The sequence below is a fragment of the Xiphophorus couchianus genome, chromosome 20 (assembly GCF_001444195.1).
Source record: "Xiphophorus couchianus chromosome 20, X_couchianus-1.0, whole genome shotgun sequence".
Taxonomy (NCBI): domain Eukaryota; kingdom Metazoa; phylum Chordata; class Actinopteri; order Cyprinodontiformes; family Poeciliidae; genus Xiphophorus; species Xiphophorus couchianus.
Window position 1 is genome coordinate 24,632,221 of NC_040247.1, and position 24,407 is coordinate 24,656,627.

At 41.6% G+C, this 24,407-nt stretch overlaps 1 protein-coding gene across 2 annotated transcripts in view; it reads right to left on the minus strand.

Annotated features, from left to right (window-relative positions):
- The window catches only part of LOC114135878 (cadherin-4-like), a 314,131-nt gene that overhangs the window by 76,936 nt on the left and 212,788 nt on the right, over positions 1 to 24,407 (minus strand). For both annotated transcript variants that reach the window (XM_028003532.1, XM_028003533.1), the window contains exon 6: positions 3,448 to 3,603. In XM_028003532.1, coding sequence (XP_027859333.1) covers positions 3,448 to 3,603 — 156 coding nt within the window. The remainder of the gene's footprint in view (positions 1 to 3,447; positions 3,604 to 24,407) is intronic.

Genomic DNA, 24,407 nt, shown 5'->3' on the forward strand with positions numbered 1-24,407 from the left:
TTCAAATTTATTCCGTTTCAGTTATTTCTATGAATATAAATGTATTTCCCCATTGATTATTTGATATTCAGTGTCTGTCTTTAATTCCATGAATATTAATTATTTCTGTAATTAGTAATTCGCTTCCTTCTCATTTCAGTGTTGGCTTTGTAACTTTTATGCAGTGGGGGAAAAAAAAGGGGATCATCTTGTAGTTGGTAGAGAAACAACCGGTCCACCATGATGACGCAACATCGCCTTCCTACAGTTCCCTTGCATAAAGACATAAAGGTGACTTTATTGACCAGACATCTATGAATATTGAAACCCAATGACGATAAGAATCACCATCAATATGAATCTGAGAGCCATCATTTTAAGTTAGTAGAAAACGATTTAAAAGATTGGTACTTTCTTACGCTCTCTGGTATTTTATCCCAGTTGTGATGAGCAAACATGAAACTCTTATGTTCATTGGCTTATTACTGACAAAAACAGTCTATTGACGTCACGCCTCGGTTCAGAAACGTTACCGTTTTCTTTTGATTGCCTTTTTCTTTTAACTGTTCCTTGATTGTTTTTTTTTACCCCAGATGTGATGTCTGTGAATAAGCACCAGTTCTGTTTTGTGTCCTTAAGCTACAAGCGCCATGTTAAACACCTGTTAGAAAAGCCTCAACTACACCAAACTACGTGCAGTAATTCAATGACGTCGCAAGCCTGTCAAAGCAGACGGTAGCTCCATATAAAAGTTAACACCTCATGATTTATAACATTTCTTCCATTTGTTGTGTATTCCTCTTAATTTTGACTCATGGAGCAAAAAAAAAAAACAACAAAAAAAACCATCCATGTGAATTTACTTTTATTCGACAAAAATTCCTCTTTGCTCAACAGTTGAAGCTGTTGGCTAAATCTGCAACTCCGGTTAACGCCCACACCGCTCACGTATAGCAGATCCCCTCCCTCTGGTGCCAGTCTGTCAAAAACAGCAGCCGCGTCTCTCTTTTCCCCTTGAACCAAAAAACTAAAAACAACTAACAAGCAAAGTTTGGCCTGCGAGCGCATCGCCGGCACTGAGAAACTTCCTGTCAAGTTTGGAGGAAAGTAAGCCATGGACCGAATTTCCCCTGAGCCAAACACTGGCTACATTCTCTCTCGCTCTCTCACACACACACACACACACACACACACACACACACACACACACACACACAAAATCATACATCACATCAAAAGCAGCATGGGACCCCGCAGTTTAAATAGGAGGCGCATTCAAGCTGAAGTGCCAAACATGCTGTTTTCACTCTGCGCTGCGTCAAACAGGAAGCGTTTTCGGAGCGACTGCACTTTACAAACCCACCTGCTTTATTGATCCCAATTTGCCCAACTTGCGTAGAAGCAGGAATACTCAGAGAATCAAATCATCATCAACATGTGGCAGGAAGAAGCTGGAATCGAACCTACAACCACCCAATCACAAAACAACTATCCTACCCACGAGTCGCCCCACAACTTTATTTCTCTCCTGTCTGCTTGGTTTTCAGGGCGCAGTTTATTTTCCATTGTTCTACGACAAAACTTTTCAGAACAGCTGAATTCATGCAGAGATTAAACGACAGACAGCTGGACACTGATTTTATAGGCAACTTGTAAAAGCAATTTGTAGCACAGGACTTTGTTTATGGATTTCAGGGTACAAATTCTGATTTTGATTTGACACATAAAAAAAAAAAAGTGTCCTGTCCGTTATGTTGCACATACGCCCCTCTTTGTGTTGGTCTGTGGCATAATGTCGCTAAAAAACACAAATCAGTGGTTAAGGCATGACAAGAATTAGCAACATTTCATGGAGTGTCATTACTTTTGTAAATTAATCAATCAATCCAGCCACTGTCTATAACCCCTTGTTCATGAAGGGTCATGGTGGGGCTTGGTGTCCATCTCCAGCGGCCATTGGGTGAGATGTGTGTCACAAAGACACACAGGACAAACACTCAGGCACACACGCAGTGTTACGGTGCCGCCCTCATGGTTATTCACACCTATGAAGACAAAGTGATGAATTGGACGATCCTAAAGAGGCATCTGAATGTTTATGCAATACATTTCTATTTTTGGTGTGTACAGAGGATATTAAAACTTCAAACTCCTCTCCAGATGTTTGCTAGGTGAAAAATAGGACCACGTTATTCATAATCATCGTCATCCACTACTGTATTTATAACACCAGACACACATAGAGTTAGATTACCAATATTTGATGGAAGTCGTGTCTCCTAAAAGACTACAACTTGAAATTGAAAAATATAAATAAATAAAAAAATACAGGGTGTGCACAGGAACACAACCAGATTATCGCAACATTTTAAGATTTTTTTACATGTCCTCCTAACAGATGTGTTTTTAACTAGTTGAATTGTACAACATACATGTCAGGACATGTTTACTATGTGACAAAAACCAGGTATTTGACCAGGGCTTGTGTCAACCTCTGTGAGCTACAGTGCCAGTTTCTAGGGTCAACACGCTGCAGAGAAGCGATTCCTCCGTTCAGCCCCGCCTCCAAACAGAGAGACACGCCTTGGACTTCGCTCCATCAGCAGCACAGCCATCTATCACTTCGACCGCCAAGACCCGACACCGGCGCTCACCTCAAGTGCAGGTGTTGGCCAGGGGCTGATATAAACTGGAACCTCTAATGCGAACAACGATGGGTGAGCCCTAACACGTCTCGAGTGGTCTGCGTATTTAATTCCAACATCTACGAAAGCTGTTTAACCCAAGGTTTGAGAGAGAGAGAGAGAGAGTGAAAGACTGTCAGGTTTCTAACCCTGCAGCTTCCTCTGTGTGTTGTAAATCCTATAGGCCCGATGGAAGCTGCCTGTGCAGCTGTCATGGAGCCCCATTGATCAGCGCGCCTGCTCCGTGTGCATTAGGTAATGAGAGACTCTGCAATGCACAAAAGAAAAGCAGGAGGAACACGGTCAGTCAGGGGAGAAGACCTGGGCTTCCTGAAAGGCGTAAACAAACATTTATCAATCTGCAGGCCATACACACACACACACACACACACAAACACCCATCTGAAGCTGCATCTGCTCATTAGTGCAGATGGTAAGAACATAGACAACAGTTTTCCTTCACGCCACCTTCGCCGTCTCCGTTTGTCTCAATTCCTCGCCCGTCCCTCGCTGCTCAATCTAGAGAGAAAACGCCGGCTTGAGTGTCAGTGTGTGTTTTGTCACGGCATCCTTCCTTTTTCATCGTCGGCTTCAAGATCATTAAAGTTTGGAGAAGCTGATTTGAGGGCACAGAAGAGGCGACCCCCCTCTCCCACCCCCCAAACGGCGGCCTCGGGATAAAAGGAGGAAGAGGAGACGGCAGAAAGCCGAGGCAGGAAATAACGAGGCAGACGTAATTGGGGATGGAGTGGTAACAGAAGCGGACAAGGCGGTTGTTCCTTACATGGAAGGAGGCTCTCTCCTCGCGGTCCAGGGGCTGGGTGACGAACATGTTGCCGCTGATGGGGTCTATGTTGTAGATTCCGCTCGGAGGCTGATCGGCGCCGGCGCCCGTGATGCTGTAGCGGATGCCGGGGTCCCTATCCTGATCCGAGCGGATCTGCGGGGAGATTCAGACAAAACAAGTTCAGCAGAGAGGAAAATCTGTTCCTTAGTCCCCCTCGCTTTTCAGAGTTTTCCTGCAGTTTGTGATATAAAAAAAGTGAAAACAGAAAGAGAAAACATTCAGGCAGGAGATTTTTGACATGCGGGGCTTTGCAGCAGAAGTCTTATCCTTTGATCTTTTTCACAGTCTGTTTCACTATAGTTAAAAAAAAAAAAAGTCAATGTGTTTGACATTCTGTACAAAAGGCCAACATAAAGTGAGGCATAATCGTAAAGTAGAAGTGGCACAGGCTCCTTCTTAAGAAGATGTTTGAAATATGCTGACAAATAGAAAAGAGTGTCGCCATGGTCAGCTGAAATCAGGGTTTTAGTTTTGAGCCTGCGTGCAAACGTGTGTCAGAAAATTTACAAGATCATTTCAAATTTACCAGGTTGTTATGGTTACTATTTGTTAAAAAAAATAAAATAAAATAAACAGTAGAAACCAGTTATCTGTTGGTCTACTCCTGGGATCTGCAGCCTTCGCAGTCCAAAATCTCTTTTTACCCTAAAAAAAAATCCTTGTTTAGAGCCAGACATTACATGACCCTTTGACAAAGAAAACTTTCATTGCAATTTGATTTTGTCGTTTATAAATGAGTCAACATGTTATTTCTATACTTAGAAAAATGAAATAAAATCCAAGATGTTTTCAATAAGGATGTGAATACATTGTCTTCTATAGGATGTTATTTGTGGAAAACGATGTAAAAGAAAGAAATAGGTTCCGACCTAAAGACAAGAAAAGATCATGTGTTTGTCATGTTTAGATGGTGGTTGATGGAGGACCCAAATGCAGAATAGCAGAAAGGTGGAGTAGATGATGAGAAAGGTTTCTAATGTAGAAATGATGAAAAACAAAACTTACAAAATTTCCACAGAGAGCCAGAGCAAAATGCAAAACGTAATCCAAAAAAGCAAAAACATGCAGAAACACGAGGAGAGCGGAGTGGAACTAGGAAGTAGTGGAAGGAGCCAGCAAGGAGTGACGGAGAATGAGGCGGTTAAATACTGGGGAGGTAAAAATGCTGAACAAAGCAGAAACATGACTGATCTAATGAAAGAAAAGGAACTAAGGTACACAGAAATTGACAAAACTAAAATCCCAACTAAATATTGTATCCATACTTAAAAACGTTAGGTTTTTATTTTTATTATTTATCATCTTAGCCAGAGATGTAAAGAGCCATTGTAGTAGATCCAATAACATTCAGAGAAAAAAACCTTGAAGGTTGTGGTTATGACATGACAGAAGGTGAAAATGTTTATTTAATACTTTTGTAAGGTAAAACTGTAAAAAAAAAAAATAAATAAAAAATAAAAACAACAGATGCCAACATAAAGCCACAGGTTGAATGAAAACCAGGAGTATGTGGGAATTTTGATAGATGCATTGTGATTATATTTGCACCGCAATCTTTCCTAAATGTCAACACTTTAATCTTATAGCCTAAAGGTGAGAATGAAAGATTGAGCAGTCTTCGGATGGAAACAGGTCCACTGCCAGACCGTTGTTGGGCCACATTCATGGCAGACTGAACCTCAGTGACCTTCCTGGATTATGTTCGTATGCTTATTGTTCACCGACTCATGGAAACGCAATAACTCAGAATGCCAGCTCCACCTTTAACAGCCCCAACGAGTTTTCAAACTCATTCTAAATGTGATGTTTAAATGAGAGACACATTTTGCTTTAAGGAGGTTTCATTATTAATGTTGATCTGTCAATAAAAATATCTCCTTTTTTTTGTGTTGTCTTGCAGACTTGGAAAAAGAACTAGTGGGATGGGCGTACAGCATTTCTTCCTGTGGTATAGATTTTTGGTGAGATTTTCAAGGATTCTGCCTTTTCACCCAGCAGCACAGCAACATTAACCTGGCATCACTTTGGAAAAGTCGGGGGGGGGGAAATGGAGTCGTTTGTAAGTTGGTTTACAAAAACCGCCGGCCCTTACGGCTTCTTTATTGCATTCCCGATAAAGAAAAGCTTTATCGGGAAGAAAAAAGAATAAAAGCTTGAAGGTGAATGGGTTCATTTGTTTGGAGGGGAAGGAAGACAATATGACAGCAGAAGCAGAACTTTTACTCACAGCTAATGCATCGATTTTAGGTCAGAGAAACAAAACACAGAACTTCACATTTAGCAATGAAGATTTATTAACTTTCTTCTTTCTGGAAACAAATGGGACGACTGACACCCATTTAGAAATGTATAAGTTAATTTCATACTTGAGTTGAGCTGGAAAACAGCCAGTTTGGCTAAAGTAAAATTTTATTATAGCACAGCCGCTTTATTAAACAAGTGGTAACCCTCCAGAAGTGTCCTACGAACCTAGAAGAATCATTCTGCGGGGGCGCTTGTCTCCAAACTCCAAACCCAGTGGATGGAGCCAATGTTAACCCAATGGGCCTAGTCAAAGTCCAGCTCTAAATTCATGTGTTTATGTTCCAGTTTCCTCCTGAAAATACGTGGACACATGTTTGTTCAACATCCCTCTTGTTTGACCACTCCACCCAGCAGTTTTATTTTCTGCCAGCTGTAAATCATCACTATGGTTACTACTACGAGGAAATAATCAAAGCATCCAATGAAGAGAAAAAAAAGGTATGTTTGACTGCTTTTTTTTTTTTTTTGCCCTCCAGCGCTATCTTTCTCTTCCCCTCCTATGCAATTTTGCTGGTCTGTGGCGCCGCAGATCATCCATGAAAATGAAATTACTTCATCCGTTCAGCGGTGACAGAGGCTGCTGCATAAAACATTTCACTGTTTGAACATGATACTCCCTCCAACCCCCGCCGCTCTCTTAATTTCCAATGTGGCTCCCCCCGCACCCACAGTGAGGCACTCCGCAGCCGCTTTCACTGGCGCAATTTTCGTTCCCCCACCCCACCGAGCTCACTTCACTCGTGGTCCATTTGTGGGCTCTGCAGGTAATGCACGGGGATTGCGTAACCCCCGTCGATCGCTGCACACGCTGCTCTGCGTGGACCGCGCGCTCCGTCACGACATCGGAAGCCTTAATTGTGTTTAGCGTTCACTTTCTGTCAATCAAACCAGGATGTAATTATGGAATAAATAATAACCACGATGTGATCGTTCTTTTTGCCACCCGCCCCCCATCATTAGTGTCATCAGCTCGACTAACAGGGGAGTAAGGGGGAGCAGAAAGATGTGCGTGAGGATTACTCTGCCACGTCTGTGAAATGACGCAAATGTGCCGAGGAGTTGCTCAAAGCCAGAAAAAAAACCCCAACAACACCAGAGTGAGGCAATCTTCAAAATTGGAGGATATTGGCAAAAAGCTGCAAAAGATTTGTGACAGTGAAAGCAGAATGAAAGGTAAACTTGTACAGGCTCCTTCTGATTGTATATGCATGCACATTCACATCAACAGAAGCTGAACACTACTAAAGACATTTAACGGGCTTTGGGGATTCTTCTCAGCGTCTTGCAAGCTGCTTTCATCGTGAAATTGCATAGATGCCTGGAGCATGTTGACGTTCCTTACCAGACTCACTGCGTGAAACTATAAATCAGAATAAATGGTCATGTCAACTTAAAAACACATGTGATAACTGCTTTTTAGGAACCATAAAAAGCAACAGGAAGTTGTGGGGATGGCATCGTCTCCAGCGTCTGTCGGAAAGTTGGACGCAGACTCACAGGGTGAAACAAAGTTCTGCTACCGTGGTTGAAATGCATGAGCCTCATTTAGTTTTATGCCTCAATAATCTAACCAAACATGGAGAACCAACATCTAGTTTTATCAGAACAAGAATCCACAGAACCCCGTACTCGTTTATAAATTACTTATTCTTATCAAACCTGGGGAACCAACATGTAGTTTCATACTTTTACCTTTTGTCTTTCTTTTGGTTTTGTTTGTGTTTCCTTCTAATTCATGTAAAGCACTTTGAACTGCATTGTTGCTGAAAATGTGCTTTATAAATAAAATTACCTTAAAAGCATAAAAAAGAAAAAAAAATATTTAAAGTTCAGCTTGTGGTTCGTGACACACCTAACATAAGAGTGTGTATTCACTGTTGATTGATACAATTAAAAGAGGTCTACAACCCCAATAAAGCAATGTTTTCTTTCCACAAAAAACAGCTAATTATTCACAAATCACAAAACTTGCTGCTGAAGTGTTTAATGAAGAGCAATAATAATTAATTTCAAGTTTATAATTAGAGCTGATCAAAATAAGACCAAGTTTTTTCACATTTCATGTGTCGTTGTTTGAATTTAGCACGGTAATTCGTGCAACATTGCCGGTGTGCAGACTTACGACGGCGCGCTAAAACATGCAGCATTACCCGAGGACAGAACGTTTGCTCACAGAAAGCGGGAATTAATCCAAATAACTGTTGACTAATTGGACAAATATTTAGAAATTAATCAGCCAGCATAATAATCGTGGTGTGCAGTCCCTCCACAGAACTGGCATCCTCCTCATCTCTTCAGCGAACCTTCAAAGCCGACCGAACGGTTGGCACGTCGGCGTAACCCTCCCACGAGACGACGACCTCTGCTGAGGATTTTTCCACATGAAGACCTCCCGAGACCACATGTCACACTCACTACTGTCTCTTAATGAAGAGTCTTTATGTGAATAAATTGAACAGAAGCACAGCTTCCTGGAGGCCCGGGAATCCCATGAGTGACAACTGCTCTATTGAGCCATTTGAATGGAATGCTAATGAAGAAAGCCGGGATTTTCTGCCTTCCTCTCACTTCCTCTCTTCCTCCCCGTCTATACCGTAAAACACGCCCGGTCTCTTTAGTAGCTCCACGCAGTTGGAATGACGACTAATTAGACTAAAAATAGTCGCGAAAAGCTGGCCGCGAAGAACTATACTTGCTGTCTGACTCGGTCAGATCAAACCAGACCAGACATCAGCTAAGTGGCCCGCTTGAAGTTATTTTCTTGATTACTGACAACGGATGGGATCCTTTGGGACAAGCTATCTGTGCGAGTTGAGACGTGGCAAGGCATGCAGACAGGGGAGATCCAGACAGCAAAAGCAATGAGGAAAATCACATGAAGAATACAAATTCTGCAAAATCTTCAGACATCAGGCACGCAAACAGCAAAAAAAATAATAAGACAGAGGGAGGAATGGAAATGACTACATTTCCATTTATTGAGCAAAGCTGCTGGTTGCCTAATTAGGGTGCCATGGAGCTTCCTTCTGCCCAAATCTCTTTTAATTGATCCAGCACTGCATGATCACCCTATCAGCATGAGTAGTTTGATGCCTCCATAAAGAGGAGCCAATTTGTTGCCTATCTGACTGTGATTCAGCCGCTTGGCCCTCGAGTCACTTCAAGCAGCACCGCAAGAAGAACAAAACTGCATCTAGACAAGCGTAAACTTGCTCGTGTGAAGCGCAACGTCAGATTTTTTCTTGCTTGGATGAAATGACTATCCTTCAACCACCATGTCATAAAGGGGACGGTATACAGTAGGAACCGCTGGGACCGTTAAGGGTTACAGTGTGCTATGAGTTAATGTTACTCCATAATAGGAATCTGTGCCTTGCACTTTGTGATGGCCTCTTTTATGTCTCATCAGCGCGGGGTCGTTCAGGCCTATATTCCCCCCATCTCTCTCTTGATTTTATTGGTCTTGATGGAGTCGGTAATGTCTATTTCCCTTTAGGGCAAATCAAACACTCCCTGTGGTTAGGCAGGCTTAGGAGACTCTCACCTGCAGTATTACAAGAGAACAAAACAGCACGTTGTTAACGTCTGAATCTTTTTGAAGGAGGGGCGTTATGCAAAATCGACTTTTCTGAAACCTTAAATCATGTTGTAATGTTGTGCCCTCATCAAAAATGTACCCAGACTGTAGCTGATTCAATTCATGCATGTTTCAGAAATCTTTGAATCTCTCGTGGCAACTATTCAGGAGTGCCTAAACGTTTGCCCATACAATTCCCCGCCTATTTCCCCAAAGCTCCGCCTTGGAGCTGCAGTCTCCAGCTAACATTTCTACATTGTTATTAGAATATGTTTTAAATCCTCCTCTTGAGTTAACCAGCACAACCTCACTGTTAGGAAGGAAAATAAAGTGGTAGTATCATTATATACTAGTGTATCAATCTAAGTGTGGACAATGATAGCCAGCTAATCAGAAACATGGTGTAAGACAGATACATCATGTGATAACTCAATTAAAACTCTGAGATATTCATAATTGGTGGAATTTCGTTGGGGTACGTAGTTGGGACAATATGACAGAGAAAATGTTTTTGTTTTGTTTACAACCCAACTTAACCTCTGCTTTTTAGGATCTAGTGCCAGTTTGAGGTGAAACAAATACAATAAATAACACCAGGGGCAACTGAATCTTCATGACTATAAACATCTCTGTCAACAGTTTAGAGTGTAGTCGTAAAACCTTGCTGGGCCTAATGCAGAGCCTTGAGGAACACCTGTAATGACGATCAGGAAGCAGGAAGAAAGATGGCAGAGTTGATGACACTACTTAAAACCAGAAACCATTTTCAAATCAGCTGATGATTTGGTCTAAAAGGCCTAGATTGTGAAGACTCAGGTATAAGAAGTCATAATCTAAGGTGGCAAGTCCACAGGAAATGGAACCAGAAAGCAGTCAGTGCCATTCCTACAACCAGACTGAAGAGATAATAGAGAGTTATTAAAATTTAAATATTAATTTAATTGGCCCTTCAGGCAAATAGCTTTGTTAGAGTGGGGTCACCAACTTCTAGAAAAAGGTATAGATTTTTTAAATAAAATTGAAAAAAGAGACAGTTTCTTGTAGATTTAAGCTAAAGGTTAAGCTTGTATGTTTTTTCTCCATTGTGGCGGCTCAGTAAGGCATCTCACACTGCTTTTTCCAATTCACATAGCCGCATTTGGTAACTTCATGAGACCATTTCAATAGTTTAAATGTTTTTTTTACATAGCGTCCTTGCGCTTCTCCAACTTAATTAATTCCGTCTCATCTTTTTCCAATGCTGATATTGCCTGCCTAACATATTGTGGGTTCCGATATTAAAACTCCATGACAGAGGAAGCTGAGTGAAAACCAGCATAATGTCATCTATTTATACTTGCTGGTGGGAGTAAATGTCACTGTTGGCACCACAAGTCAGATATTAAAACACCTACGGAACAGTGTTTGTTACAGTTTGTTATGAAGCACGAAGATGGAAGTTTTAAGGGCCGTTAGGGCTGAGCAGATAAACGCAGTGGAGACAGAATAACGCCGTTTTTCACGCCTTGGTGCATTCTGTGATGCCAACCACTCAGGGCACTGATATGCCATGACCGCGCTGTCTAACATAATTGGGACAGCATCTGCCAAGCATCTCGATGCCTTTAACAGGAACCAACACTGACTGCATGACTTGTACACAGATAAGAGTGCACTGCTTTTAAACTCTGAAATAATACTACACATACGAGCAAATTGGGTACAACAGTGTAATCATTTGTTGTTAGTCTATTCAAAATTGTAATTCTCACTGCCTATCGCACCATTTTAAGGTTTAAGTGAAATATTCCGGTCGTAGCGCAACAAAAACAAAAAACAGACCAATGTAGATGTTTTGGAAGCTGGACAGCCATTTTTTTTGTAATCACGAATGGCCGCAAAATATCCCCCCAAATTTATTATCACATAATGAGTTATTTTTCCAAATGAGGGCATGTTTTTGCTTCTAATTACATTTTAGAAAAATATTACATAATTGGATAATTAAGTACAAAATGGCCTCAAATTAATGTCCTGAATATAAAAAGCATTCTGTAGATTTCAGAACAATCACACTGCTCCATTAAAAGCCACTTATGCTACCTGCACAGCCAATGTCCACGACTTCACATAAAAGATCTGTTGTGTTCACAAGCAAATAAGAGAGATTTAAATGTAAAGTTTGCAATTCTGTCCACCAAAACATCCCACAAAAGAATCTCTGACCTTCTGTTTGTGAGCGCTAAAACACATGGGTTCTGCAGCAGGACAATAATCCAAAACACCAATAAGTCCACCTCTGAATCATTTAAGAAAAGAAAAGTTACAACTTTGAATGGCCTAGCCAAAGTTCTGACCTGAATCCAGATACTGTAGCACGACCTTAAAAAGGCTGTTCATGCTGGAAACCCTCCAACGTGACTGAATTAGAACAGTTCTGCAAACATGAGTGGGCCACAATTCCTCCATATCGCTGTTAAAGATGCTAGTTATCGCAAATGCTTGAGCTTCCGCCTCACGGAGCTCAGTCTTGTACCACTTAGCTCCTTCAGACTAGTGGCAGCAGCAATTAGCAACCACTTGCTGGAACTACTAGGCATCAAATTGCCTTGAAATTGCAAGTTGATGCCTTGAAATCAAATTGCAATTTCAAGGCATCAAAATTCAAAGCCAAATTTCTCTGAAGCTAAATTCGACAGACAGCATTTTTATAACAGCTGATGGGGACATAGTTACTTGATTGTGTTATGAAATGGGACTATGTGCCTGGAAAATACATAACACTGCCCCTTGGGGGGAAAAAAATCTACCAGTTTATTGAATTTAAAAACACTCTCAGAATGTTTTAAATATACCCAAGCAGCACGTTGCGGCACCTTATTGAGAGCCTTTAAAGAAATAAAATGATAACTGATTTTCCTGTGCCAACCAGACTGACTTCAGAGTCACCGCTGGGTTGAAATATTCCAATTTCACAAGGAACCTTTGCAGTCGCGGGGCTGCCAGAACAGCTGCTAACATGACTTACTGCAAATGGGTGCATTGCTATGTTAAACAGCATTATCAAAAGCACCGGCGCCTCCGTGAACTATGCAGGCATCCTTGAAAATCGCTGTTTGATAATGTCTCATCTCTCCCCGCTGTTCCGCAGTGTCTGTTTTCTCTTTGTTGAACATGAGGGAAATGGCAAAACTACATGCTTTTTAACTTCCTCTTAAATTTCCAGTTTTGCATCGCTTTGATCCCTCCTGCTGCGCGCTTGTCACTCTTCAAAGCCGACGGTGCCCCGCTTTTGATGGGGAGAGGGGAATTCAAATAGTTTGATAGGCCATCCACACAAACATCCCGAGAAAATAAAATGACACGGGAGGAAAATAAGAAAGCCGGAGGATGAAAGAATTACAAGAGATGGGCTGACAAAATGGCAGCAACAATTTCCAATTAGGGAAAATGTGGGACCTCAAGTTTTTTTCCATAAGTCTCCAAACTTTCTCCTTCCTCTCCCATCCCCTCCCAAAAAAAAAAAACAAAACAGGAAACTACAACAACAATCTTTGACACAAGAGTGCGGTTATATGTGGAGGTAAAAGCTGTCATTTTAGCAGTGTCATAAGAAGGGAATGACAATTTTTAAAATAGTCACACACTACAAGGCGGCCTGCGTGAGGGAAGCTGTGGAGAGCTTAGGTTTAATATCTCTCAAGTGAGAGCCAGTGACAGCCACCACCGCACACAGTTCTCCGTCACGCTCATAAAGAAGCGCAGCCTGCTCTGTTATGGGTCGGAAACTGAATGGGAAATGAACTGAGTGCCGCACACTTCTGGGCTTCTGCTTTGTTCGTACTTTACTCCCTCTTTTTCATTTTGCGATCTCGCTGCCTTTTGGGTCTGCGCATGTGCCGCCGTATCAGTTCATCCACCGTTCGCTCACGTTGTCTCCTGTCTCCCGCCACCCAGGAAAGAAACAGTCGAGAGTCCCATCAACCCAAACAAAAGTTAAAGTCACCACCTGAGGTTTAGCTAATCTGCTTTCTAACCCAGACAACTGAATTAAGAGGGGGATGATGTTTTTCTTTATGAATTGGACCTGCTAAGGTAAGGTAATTGTATTTCTGTAACAAGGCAATTCAAAGAGCTTCATATGAACTAGAAGGAAATACAACAAAACAACAAACCAAAGGAAAGAGCAAAAAAAAAAATAGTAAAAGAATAAGTAGTCCGTAATTTATAATCTAGTAGGGGTTTCTCTAGATTCTTGTTCTGATAAAACTAGATGGTACTTTTCCAAGTTTGTTCTAGATTTGTAAACTAACAGGGGTTTCTCTAGGCCTTGAGTTTAATGCTAAATGTTGATCTAAAAGGCAACAAGTAGTTTCTGTAGGAAAACTAATAGGAGTTCCTCTGAGTTCTAAGTTTGATCTAATTTCTGCTCTGGGTTGAGTGAAGTATATAAACCAGATGCTCTTGTTCTGGGTTGCTAGATAAGTATAAGTTCTCCATAATTTATAAGCTAGAAGCAGTTTCTCTGGATAAACTAATAGGAGTTTATCTGGATAATAATCTAAAAGCTAGATATTGGTGTAAAGTAATGAGTACTCCACAATTTCTAAAAGTAATAATAAACTAGACAGACAGACTTACAGACAGAGCAAGGAAATGACACATCAGGAAAAATAGCCACATGTAGCAACATTCAGTAATACAAAGACATGAGCCAGTGAAAGGCGGATTTAAAAGTAATAGACAATGTCTCCTTTTTTGGGTATTAACATAAACATCCATCTGTAAAAGACAGTGATCCTCCAGGTCCTTCCAGTCTTGATCTTGTGCTTGTTGGCTTTGGGTGCATAAGGCCTGAATGGTCTTTCAAAGCCACCAGGGAACCCCACTACACCCACTGGATGAAATGTCTCGTGGGACACGGCCATGGACTATGCAGCCAAACTCCAATGAATCCATTCAGGAACTCTTGAGTTTTCCCACAACCAGAACAGAAGCTGCTCCGCCCCTCCTGAATCACAGCTTTGCCAGTTTTTCAGACGACTTCTCTTTACGTGATGTGTTTAGCTAAAAAAGACGAGTCAGACAGAGGAGGCTTTTAATGTATGAATATGTCTCCGTTTAAAAAAAAAAAAAAAAGACCACAAAGAATTCTGGGTGCCTCTGGTATCACTAATAAATGACCTTTGAATCAAACATTTTTAGAGCTGTTAAAACAAACAAACAAACAAAAAGAAACCCAGAAAGATGTTGGATCCTGTGGCGGCTCATGACCGAAAACGCTTCTGAAGTCGCTCTCTAAAAATTCAAAACAATCTTACACATTCTGCATTCCATTTATCGAAAACAAACCCACATCTAAGACATTTTTCTACCTAACAAAAAGTAGATCGGATGCTCTCCCAATTTCACATGCATGAACAGCCCATCGTCACTGGCTCGACCACAGACCATTAGCCACACGCAGGAGTGAAATGTAAGAATAGGGGGGAGGCAATTAGAGAGAGAACAAATATTAATGGAAGTTAAGAAGTGACTCACAAACCCAATTATGGCATTAGCCAGGCAATTTAGATGAGATTTGCATTAAGCACAAAAAAAAAAAAAATAGTGTTGAAATGTACTGGTAGCCTCTCTGCATTAACAATGGCGTTAATACCCTGATTCACAGCAGAGGGAGACGAATAGAGCAAACACAGCCATTCTCCTCTCACATATAAGGAAGGATGCTTTCCCTAAATGCAACGGGAATGGAAGGAGAATATGGCCGTGTTCTTGTCTTATCCACCTCAACAGTCCACAGACCCCTGGAGAGATTAAACCTGCTAAATTGGTCCACTTTACCAGCGTCTTCCCGGTACCAGGGCGATAGGTAAATAGAGGAAAACAGCCCACGAGATAATTATCATTGCAGGCTTGGCTGGCTGCTGGAAGGCTGGCTATAGGGGGAAAAGCAGAGCATGAAAAGAAAACACTTATATGAGTCGAGCGAGCAGCAAGGAGCACTTTGCTGGTACCGCGCCTTTCCTCTCCGCCTACCTCCATTGTCAAATCGCATCCCTCAACCGGAGCTACTGCCACACGCTCCCGTGGGAGACGTGCAGCGATGACAGCCTGGCCAATCAGCCGCACCCTGAGGCCAGTTGAAAGTCCTTCTGGCATGCCTAAGGCGAGCGCCGTCCAACCAATCAGTTAAAGGCCCGGCTTGAAAGGAGGGCAATGCTTGGCTTAGGGAGCTGCCAAGGCTGCCAATGAGCGTCCGGAGGGGAGCTGGAGCGGCTCGGAGGGAGGCTGCCAGTGAGGTCAGAGTGGACGAGGGGCAGACTGACAGTCATTTAGCGAGAGGCTGAGCTCCGTGTCACTCACAACACCACAAAGCCTTTGTAGTACTGAAGGGGGCTCTAATGGGACTGTCACCTTCTAATTGTCCGACTGGGAGCGGTCTGAATGAGAAACGGCGGCGCAGCTTCTGGGAGGGCGAAGACAACAGAGACGCAAACACACGAGCTCTCGTGTCCTCACGGAGAAGCAGAACCAAGTGTGTGTGTGTGTGTGTGTTCACACAGAGATTTCATGTTTTAAAATGTTTGCCGACAAATTTCCATAAATTTCTCTTACAGGCCCTCTGCACTCCAGTAAATAAAGTCTACTGTGGGTTTTATTTTATTTTATTTTTTGTAAACAAAGAAGCCCCAATCCCAATTTTTTAGTGTTAAGATGTTCATATGTTGTAATTTCAAATCGCAATTGGAAAGATTCTGTCCAGTTTCTGTTTTAGACCCAACACTGATGTCATTCTGGGATCGGATATCGGGCCGATGTCAGCTAATCAACCGGCTGTTTACTCCTGAAGTGTATATTGTAGTAGCCAAGAAACTGTTGCACACTTTTATAAAAAAATACCGACAGTAATCTCATACATTTGTATGTAAACGGATGTTTGATATACGTCAATAGACGTGTTTGTCAGATTTTGGAACTTCTCGAAAACACATATTAAACGGCTTTGCAACACTACATGCAGATATTATACAGTGGTTTTCTTTTTCACCTGCTGTAGATGTTTGTTTGTTTCTTAAATTGAGTAATGAAAAGTTGATTATTGAAAGTTAAAGTGCACAGCCAGAGCGAACACAGAGTGAACAGACTGTTGCTCAACTTGCCATTCCTTGTAGATAATGCTCAACAGTTTACACGTTTCTTCTGTTTTTCATTTTTTAGTCACTTGAATGTTTGCAAGTCATCAAATGGATGCCAGTATCAAGATAATTGACTAAATACCAAATTAAATGATAAATTTGTTTGTTCAGAGGAAAAATTGTTTTCCAAACCAATCTGGCATATATAAAAAATCCCTCTAAGCCTAATCCCTGGTTGTGCCACTCTTGGAACCAACAGCTAAAATTACATGTTTGCAATAGCTAATAATCAGCCTTTCAGCTCACTGTTGAGGAACTTTTGTCCACCATTATTAACATAATGGTTTCAATTCAACCACATTGGAGGGTTTTATTTTCTGAGCCTGGATAGCCTTTCCGAGATCACACGACACACAGTAACATTTCAATTAGATGAAAGTCGTTGACGCTTTATTTTGTTTCAGCATTTTAGACATTTAAAGGCGGACTTATTGGATTGGCCAGCAATGGTTTTCAGTTTGGAAATTTCCCATTTTACCTTTTCTTTTTGTCCAAATTACTGAATCATGAACACTGAAACACAAGATATGAGACCTGCAGTAAATTCAGAGGTTGTTTGTGGTGATTTTGTTGCAAAGTTTCATGAGTTGTTGATGTCCTTATGTGGTCATTCGAAGAGACCGGCCACTTCAGGGAAGGTTCCTCCTTGTGTAGTTTCTCCATTTGTGGACAATGGTGCTCATTTGGATTTTAACAATTGACTTTCTTATCAGGCTTTGACTTTATTTTAGACCATGGAATGACGTGAGGGCTGTAGTCAAAATTTTAGTCGTCTTCAAGTTGGTAGACCGGTTCTAACCATGTCGTTTCTTAATTCGATGGTGCTGCAAGTGTACTGTGACAAGAGTGGAGCAGTAATGTCTGTCATGGTGCGTCTTCAGCGTCTAAACTTTAATCAGGTCTACGTCGAGCAGCTGTGCAGGATAAACAGAAATAACTCAACAGTTTTGGCAGTTCTTTGGCAGAAACAAGGTTACAGAGCACTTCCCACCAACAAAAAGTCAGGTATGTGGAACAAGATTAAAGGCAACTTTATTCCTGGAGACCGTGCTGTTATTCTGGATGATTCAGAACCCAGAAACATTCAATTTTGGGAGGCATTTTGAGGATTATGTTAGGGGTGGGGAGAAATAGATAGAGGAGCGTCCCAATTTAAGCCCAGAGTGAGACGTCATTTCAAGAAACTCAGTTTACTCTTTGGAGATGAGAGTAAACCTACTTTCTGTGGTGACAAAATGTCACATAAAAACTTTTTTTTTTAAAGAAAAAAAAACAAATGCAGCTAAATATCACAGTGAGAAAATAAATCAAGAAAATGACCTCAACTTCACACGGACATGATAATTTCCAGCCAACACAAGGCGAATTTGTTCGTACGTCAGTCATTCCACTCAAAAAGTCAAAGCACTTTACAGAAAAAAAAAGAAAATAAGTCCTAAAACAAAGCAAGACTATAGGATACGAGCAGAATTTATGCAGTGTAACAACAGTAAGCAGGCTCAATCCCCCAGTGTATTGTAAGCCTGGCGGGCCACCAGGCTATACTTGTGCCCCCACCAGGCTTAGCATTTCTTATTTATTTGAGTGTTTTTGAAATGTTTGCATTTTTTTAAAAAGACTTTACAGTTGGTGTTCAGGTATGAATCTTCCAATCTTTCATTAACACATAATTATCAAGTGATATTTTCTAATTTTCTGTCAACTTTAAACATTTTTTAACTCAAAAGCATAATGGGCCGCTGGATGAACGACTGCCCTAGCACCCAACCATCGTCCTTAGCAAGGTTTTTGGGGGAAACCTTGTACTCTATACCAGGGAACCACAGGCCAAACTATTTGACCTCATATGTAGCTAGAAATCTATGATGGGCAACCGTCATAGATTCTTTGCACAGGATTCTTTTCCTGTGCAAAGAATCAGAAACGCTTCTTTCTGAGTGTGCAACACGCAAACAGAAAGAGCGCGACGAGTTAAGGCGTGCTTGTCGGCAAGGTGCGACCGGCTCAGGCTCGTTGATGTCTTGACTTACTTCCAGCTCTCTCTCTATTGCCACCACTCAGCCTGCCTGCATCTAATGCTCAGTCAGTTCACTTTTAGATGGATGTAATAACAGATAAAATGCCTTACAGGATCGCCTATAGCTGGAAGCACGCAGCAGTCACACAGCTGGACAGCTTGTGTCTGTTATTGACTGCTATAACTCCCTGCCTACATGTTAGTTTGTTTTAAGAGATGGAAACAGCAACGCTCTGGTAATAACTGCAGGTGGAAAAAAGTTAGAAAAGAAGTGTGGCTGCATGATGAGCGATAGACAGTACAGAGGAAGCCGGTATTTATATTTTCCTATTTAATATGCAACAGGAGTTGGAAATCTAATTTATCAACAGTAAAAAAAACTATGCAATGCACAGCTATCGTTTACGGAGTTTTTTAATGGTGAAATTACTGAAACTGTTTTAATATATCAACATTTAGAAAATCTATAACTTTCAATTTTTCAAATTCTTTTTTTCATGTATTTCATTCTGAAGACAAACCAGTCCTAGATAAAGAAAAAAACACCAAAACAGAACACCAAAGCTATGATGTTACACATAATGTGACGGTAAGTGGTGTTCATGTCTACAGTGGAAACTTTTCAAACTATGGCATTTAGAGATGGAAAATTGTTGTGATAAGAAAAATGAGTTGTGAAAAGTACATTTTGTGAGATTTGCACAGGTTAGGTGTACAAGTAGAGCCTGTCCAAACTGTTTGGACATTAAGAATTTAAGGAGTATTTAGACTTGAGGAACTCCCAAATCGATGTTTGTTGAGATTTAACTCTGTTCAGTGACACAAAGCATTTCAGATCTTCCAAGTAAGATTTACACAGCGGCAGAAATCCCCTTCTGTTACAAAAACTACTAACTTACCAGTTGTTAGCTTGTTGTAACATTTGACGGCAATTAAATTACATAAAATTGAACCGACTCTCGGAAAAAATACGAACGCCTTTTGCGAGCATTAACTTGATTAAGCCCAGTATTATTTAGCTTGATTTTCACAATGTCCTGTCAAGAAAATCCGAGCTCATCCCACTTCCCCATGCTAGAGATTTTAGTTTAACAGTAATAATAAAGTTATCTTTAAAATGAATCACTCAAGTGACATCAAGGCCCAACAGTAGACTTAAGTGTCAATAAAATAAATCTGGTTGTGTGTGTTGTTTTTGTCTCATGCAAACTTTGCTTTAATTCTACATTTTTCTATCTAATCATAAGAAATCATAGTCAGTCAGAGAGATTCATGAAACAAGAAAAGCAGGTTTCCTGGAAAAAGAGGAAGTTTCCAGCCTGCAGATTTATAAAAATAGCTGAGACTATTCCTTAGTTTAAAGCATGAAAGTTTTAAAAAATGAAATCTAAACATTATTAGTAATTGGATAAGATTCAAAGTAAAATACTTATATGAATATTGGTTTACTTGTAATAATACACTTATATTTGTGGGAACTACAAGAAAAACAAGTAACTGTAACTTTAGTAGTAAATAATTAGAATCATGTATTATTCTTGGTTTCTTTTCAGAAAAACATCTGTAATAACTCACATTAAGATTATAATAAGAATAATTAATAAGTTATGGTTATAAAATCATAAATGAATGATAGATCAGAGAAGCTGAAGAAAATAAATGTGATATAAGTTATGGTTATAAAATTATAAATGAATGCTAAATCAGAGAAGCTAAAGAAAATAAATGTGATATAAATGTGATTTTGACATTAAACTTGAAATGGTGTAAGAAGGTGTAACTGCAATTAAAACATCACTGATATGTTGGAGGTAGAGAGTAGGTGAAAGGTTGTGCAGGCAAGGGACACAGGAGGTTGAGCAACCCTGAGACATTGGCACAGACATCAGGAAATGTCTGTAAGACAGTGATGGATATGAGATCATCTGTCTAAGCAGACAGCAGGCGCACCAGGGGGGTGGATGAACCCTATATAAGGTGAGTGCAAAAGAGGAACCGTTCGTTGGATCCTCCGGGCAGCTTCGAGCCAAGATCGAGATGGACAAAGAACTCTGCAGCTGAAGAAGAGCCGGGGCCACGGAGCCGGAGACTGTCCTGCACATGGAGACCAACCCGTCTGGCCCACAATCTGTGGCTTCGAATCGCACTTCTCTCATCGGCTGGGTTCTGACCCCAAAGACAAAGATGAAGACAAAGACAAGGAAGAAGAACTGGTGCCTTTTTTCCTGCCAGCACCAAGTCCTGTGTGACCTCAGCATCCATGCGGAGAGGAGGCTCATCAGACCTGCGGAGATCCTGGCCTTCATCGATCAACATCTTCCTCCTGTTGCAACACCTTCTTCATCATCAAGCCAGGTCTGGGGTTCGAGGCGCCAGGCTCCGTCCGTCTCTCTCAAAGGTTCCCTTTTTTAGTTCTCAGTATCAGCAGTAGGGAAAGATAGACTAGATGACTGATTTTACTTATTTGATTATTTCTGCTACTGAATTAAGCTGTACTGACCCTTGCAAAAATGCCTTACTAATAAAATATTTAGCATAAAGAAAATCTAAAGATGTTGTGGACATTCAGTTAATGAGTCACCTTAAAGTTCTTTGATGGTTGTAAAATAGCTGTGATGTTTGATTCTGGAGAGGAAGAGGTGGAAAATGTTTTTAGGTTGCTGGTAGCCCATATTTAAAACCTCATCCTTGGGACTCGCCCGAGTCACTAAAACCTACCTGGTTCAATAACAAATGCAAGTTGCAAAATAGAGAACGAGCGACCGTTAACAGGTGTGCTCTGTGAAACTAGTTGGCTGTAGGCTGCTCAGTCTGGCTAATTCACAGGGGGAAGAAGGGTGGGACACCTGGATGTAGGCCGTCAGATAACCAGGCGAATCGTTTCTCGAAACCAGCTTAAACAGAGTTTACTTCAGTTCTGGACAGGGTAAATCCCAGCAGATTTAGGAAACTCAACGTACCCGTTAGACGGAGAGCTGGTAGCACATCTCCCCTCTCAGAAGAGGAAGTACGAGAGTGAGAGAGTAGAGACAAAAAGGAGGGGGGGGGTGTTGCGCAACAACAAGTGGCGCCCAACGTGGGGCCCAGTCCAACGGAGTAGGAGGGCCCTATGGCCAAGTTAGTAAAAACAGATGTGAGGATCTGAATAGCTCACTTGGCTTGTTAACTCTTAAGGAATAGAGTTAATGGTGACTGATAAGGCCGTCAGTCACAACCCTTGCAGTAACTGTATAGCATACAGGTGAGGGAAGGCTTCTACTGAGGATAAATGACCGGATCCAGACAGTGAAGCTAGTAGCCAACATAGTCTAGACCCATCCCTGCTCGAAGGCTAAAGAGAGGCTTTGGGGGATAGACAACTCGAACCGACAGAGAGACGGAGTGATGGATGATCACTTCGAGGAGGAAAATCTGGGGAAGAAACCGGAGGAAGCCGGCCGTCCAGATCGTTTGGAAAAGGAGGAGACCTCAACAGAACTGCATCAGCTTCTACACAGCTACTGTGACTCAGACCTGAAGCAAGTGGGGAAGTTGGTTCCAAGAATGAGGAACTGAAACATCAACCCCTGACAAAGGAAAGCTGGCCCACTCTTGCTGGAGTGGTTCGTGATGTAATGCTGACCAGACCAGCCAGCAACCATGCAGAGGAGACGGAGAAAGGTGTCATCAGCCGACGATGGATGAGGAAGCACACCGCGTCCTCCACTGCAGCCATCGAGAAGACATCCGGCAACAGAGGAACAAACACCAGCAGCTGACATCATCCCACAGACGCAGACATGGTTAAAGTCATCACACAGACCCGAGAGAAGCAGCTTGAGAGCGCGAGAGGGAAACAAGTAGCTCATCACAACTTATGGAAGAAGAAAGCAGAACTGAGGCTCCGCCCGAAACTTGAGGTGCAGCGACAAGGCGCACACCTGAGAAGAAGCCCTATGGAGGGGCAAAGATGACGACCTTTCGTGCCACTAAGAAAGGTTGTCTCTGCCGGTGTCGAGGTGGGACAGAACACCTAAGGACAGGTGGTCCTAGAGTAGCACGGGGACCAGGTAGTACGGTGCGTGCATAAGGCCCTCGAATATGCAGGCGTGCTACACCCCCGTGAAGAACTGAGCAAGCAGGACTGCTGGATGTCCCTTCAGCCCATCCGATGCAGCTGTGTGACTTTGAGGTATGTGGTCGATACGCAGGGCACCCAGGGCAGCGGATGGAAGGTTTGTTCATCAAGAGCACAGTCCCATGGGGTTCAGTCTGCATGGATGTAGCAGAGCCAATGGGGACAACAGGAAAGAGAGGTGAGAAGTACCTCTTGGTGCTGATGGACACAGTGACAACTGCTAGAAGAGCAGGTCTTCCCCTGCAGAGGAACTCCGTTCACGTCACAGAAAGCAGGGAGGCGAAGACACTTCTCCTTTTTGCTTAGAGAAGGAAAAGGGAAGTTGCAGCTTGAAGTGTCACTGAAAACAGGGCAGAGAGTTTGGATTAAAGCTCAAGATCGGCCTGCAGCTACGGGGATCAAGCTGAGATTCAACGCCCAAGATTTTGTAAAGTAAGTACTGAACTTCAACACAGTACTACTGATGAAGAAAGGGGTCCATGAGGAAGCAGTGCTCAAGCCAGTTCTTAGCTACAGCGAACCAGAACATTACAAGAAGATGGCCAGAGAATCAAGCACCATGCCATCCTACAGTAGACTGGCCACTATTACAGGAAGGTTGCCGTTCAAAGAACAACTTCAAGGCTTTGGACTGGGAGGGCCGTGAAGAAATTGGATTATGCTAAAGAAGAACTCCTGTCACAACCTGATGGATTAAAATGGAAAAGGATCATGATTACGGATAAAGCGTCATGATGCTTATGCTTTTTGCTTTGCTCTGCTGAACAGCCAGAATTTTTTTTTTTGAGGCCTTCTGTCTCAGCCCATCTTCCCTAAAGAACCATTCCACATCCTGAAGAACCGACAGTTCATCCAGCGAAGGTTCCTGTAGAAGAATCAGAGCGATCCAAGTTTTCTTCGACATTCATCACCTCATGGGGGAAATCAAAACTCCAAAGAGGGGGTGTCAAGAGAAGTGGAGTTTTGATGACTACACTGAGCCCTCTGTGACAACTGAGGATGAAGAATCTGCATCTTCACATCCCAGACGAACCTCTTCTCTTTCTAGTGGATGAGGACGGCGAACTGCAGGAGGGTGATGGACTCCCAGCATGTGAAAGGTCTGACCTCGTGGAGGGGGTGTCAAGAAAATCCGAGCTCATCCCACTTCCCCATGCTAGAGATTTTAGTTTAACAGTAATAATAAAGTTATCTTTAAAATGAATCACTCAAGTGATATCAAGGCCCAACAGTAGACTTAAGTGTCAATAAAATAAATCTGGTTGTGTGTGTTGTTTTTGTCTCATGCAAACTTTGCTTTAATTCTACATTTTTCTATCTAATCATAAGAAATCATAGTCAGTCAGAGAGATTCATGAAACAAGAAAAGCAGGTTTCCTGGAAAAAGAGGAAGTTTCCAGCCTGCAGATTTATAAAAATAGCTGAGACTATTCCTTAGTTTAAAGCATGAAAGTTTTAAAAAATGAAATCTAAACATTATTAGTAATTGGATAAGATTCAAAGTAAAATACTTATATGAATATTGGTTTACTTGTAATAATACACTTATATTTGTGGGAACTACAAGAAAAACAAGTAACTGTAACTTTAGTAGTAAATAATTAGAATCATGTATTATTCTTGGTTTCTTTTCAGAAAAACATCTGTAATAACTCACATTAAGATTATAATAAGAATAATTAATAAGTTATGGTTATAAAATCA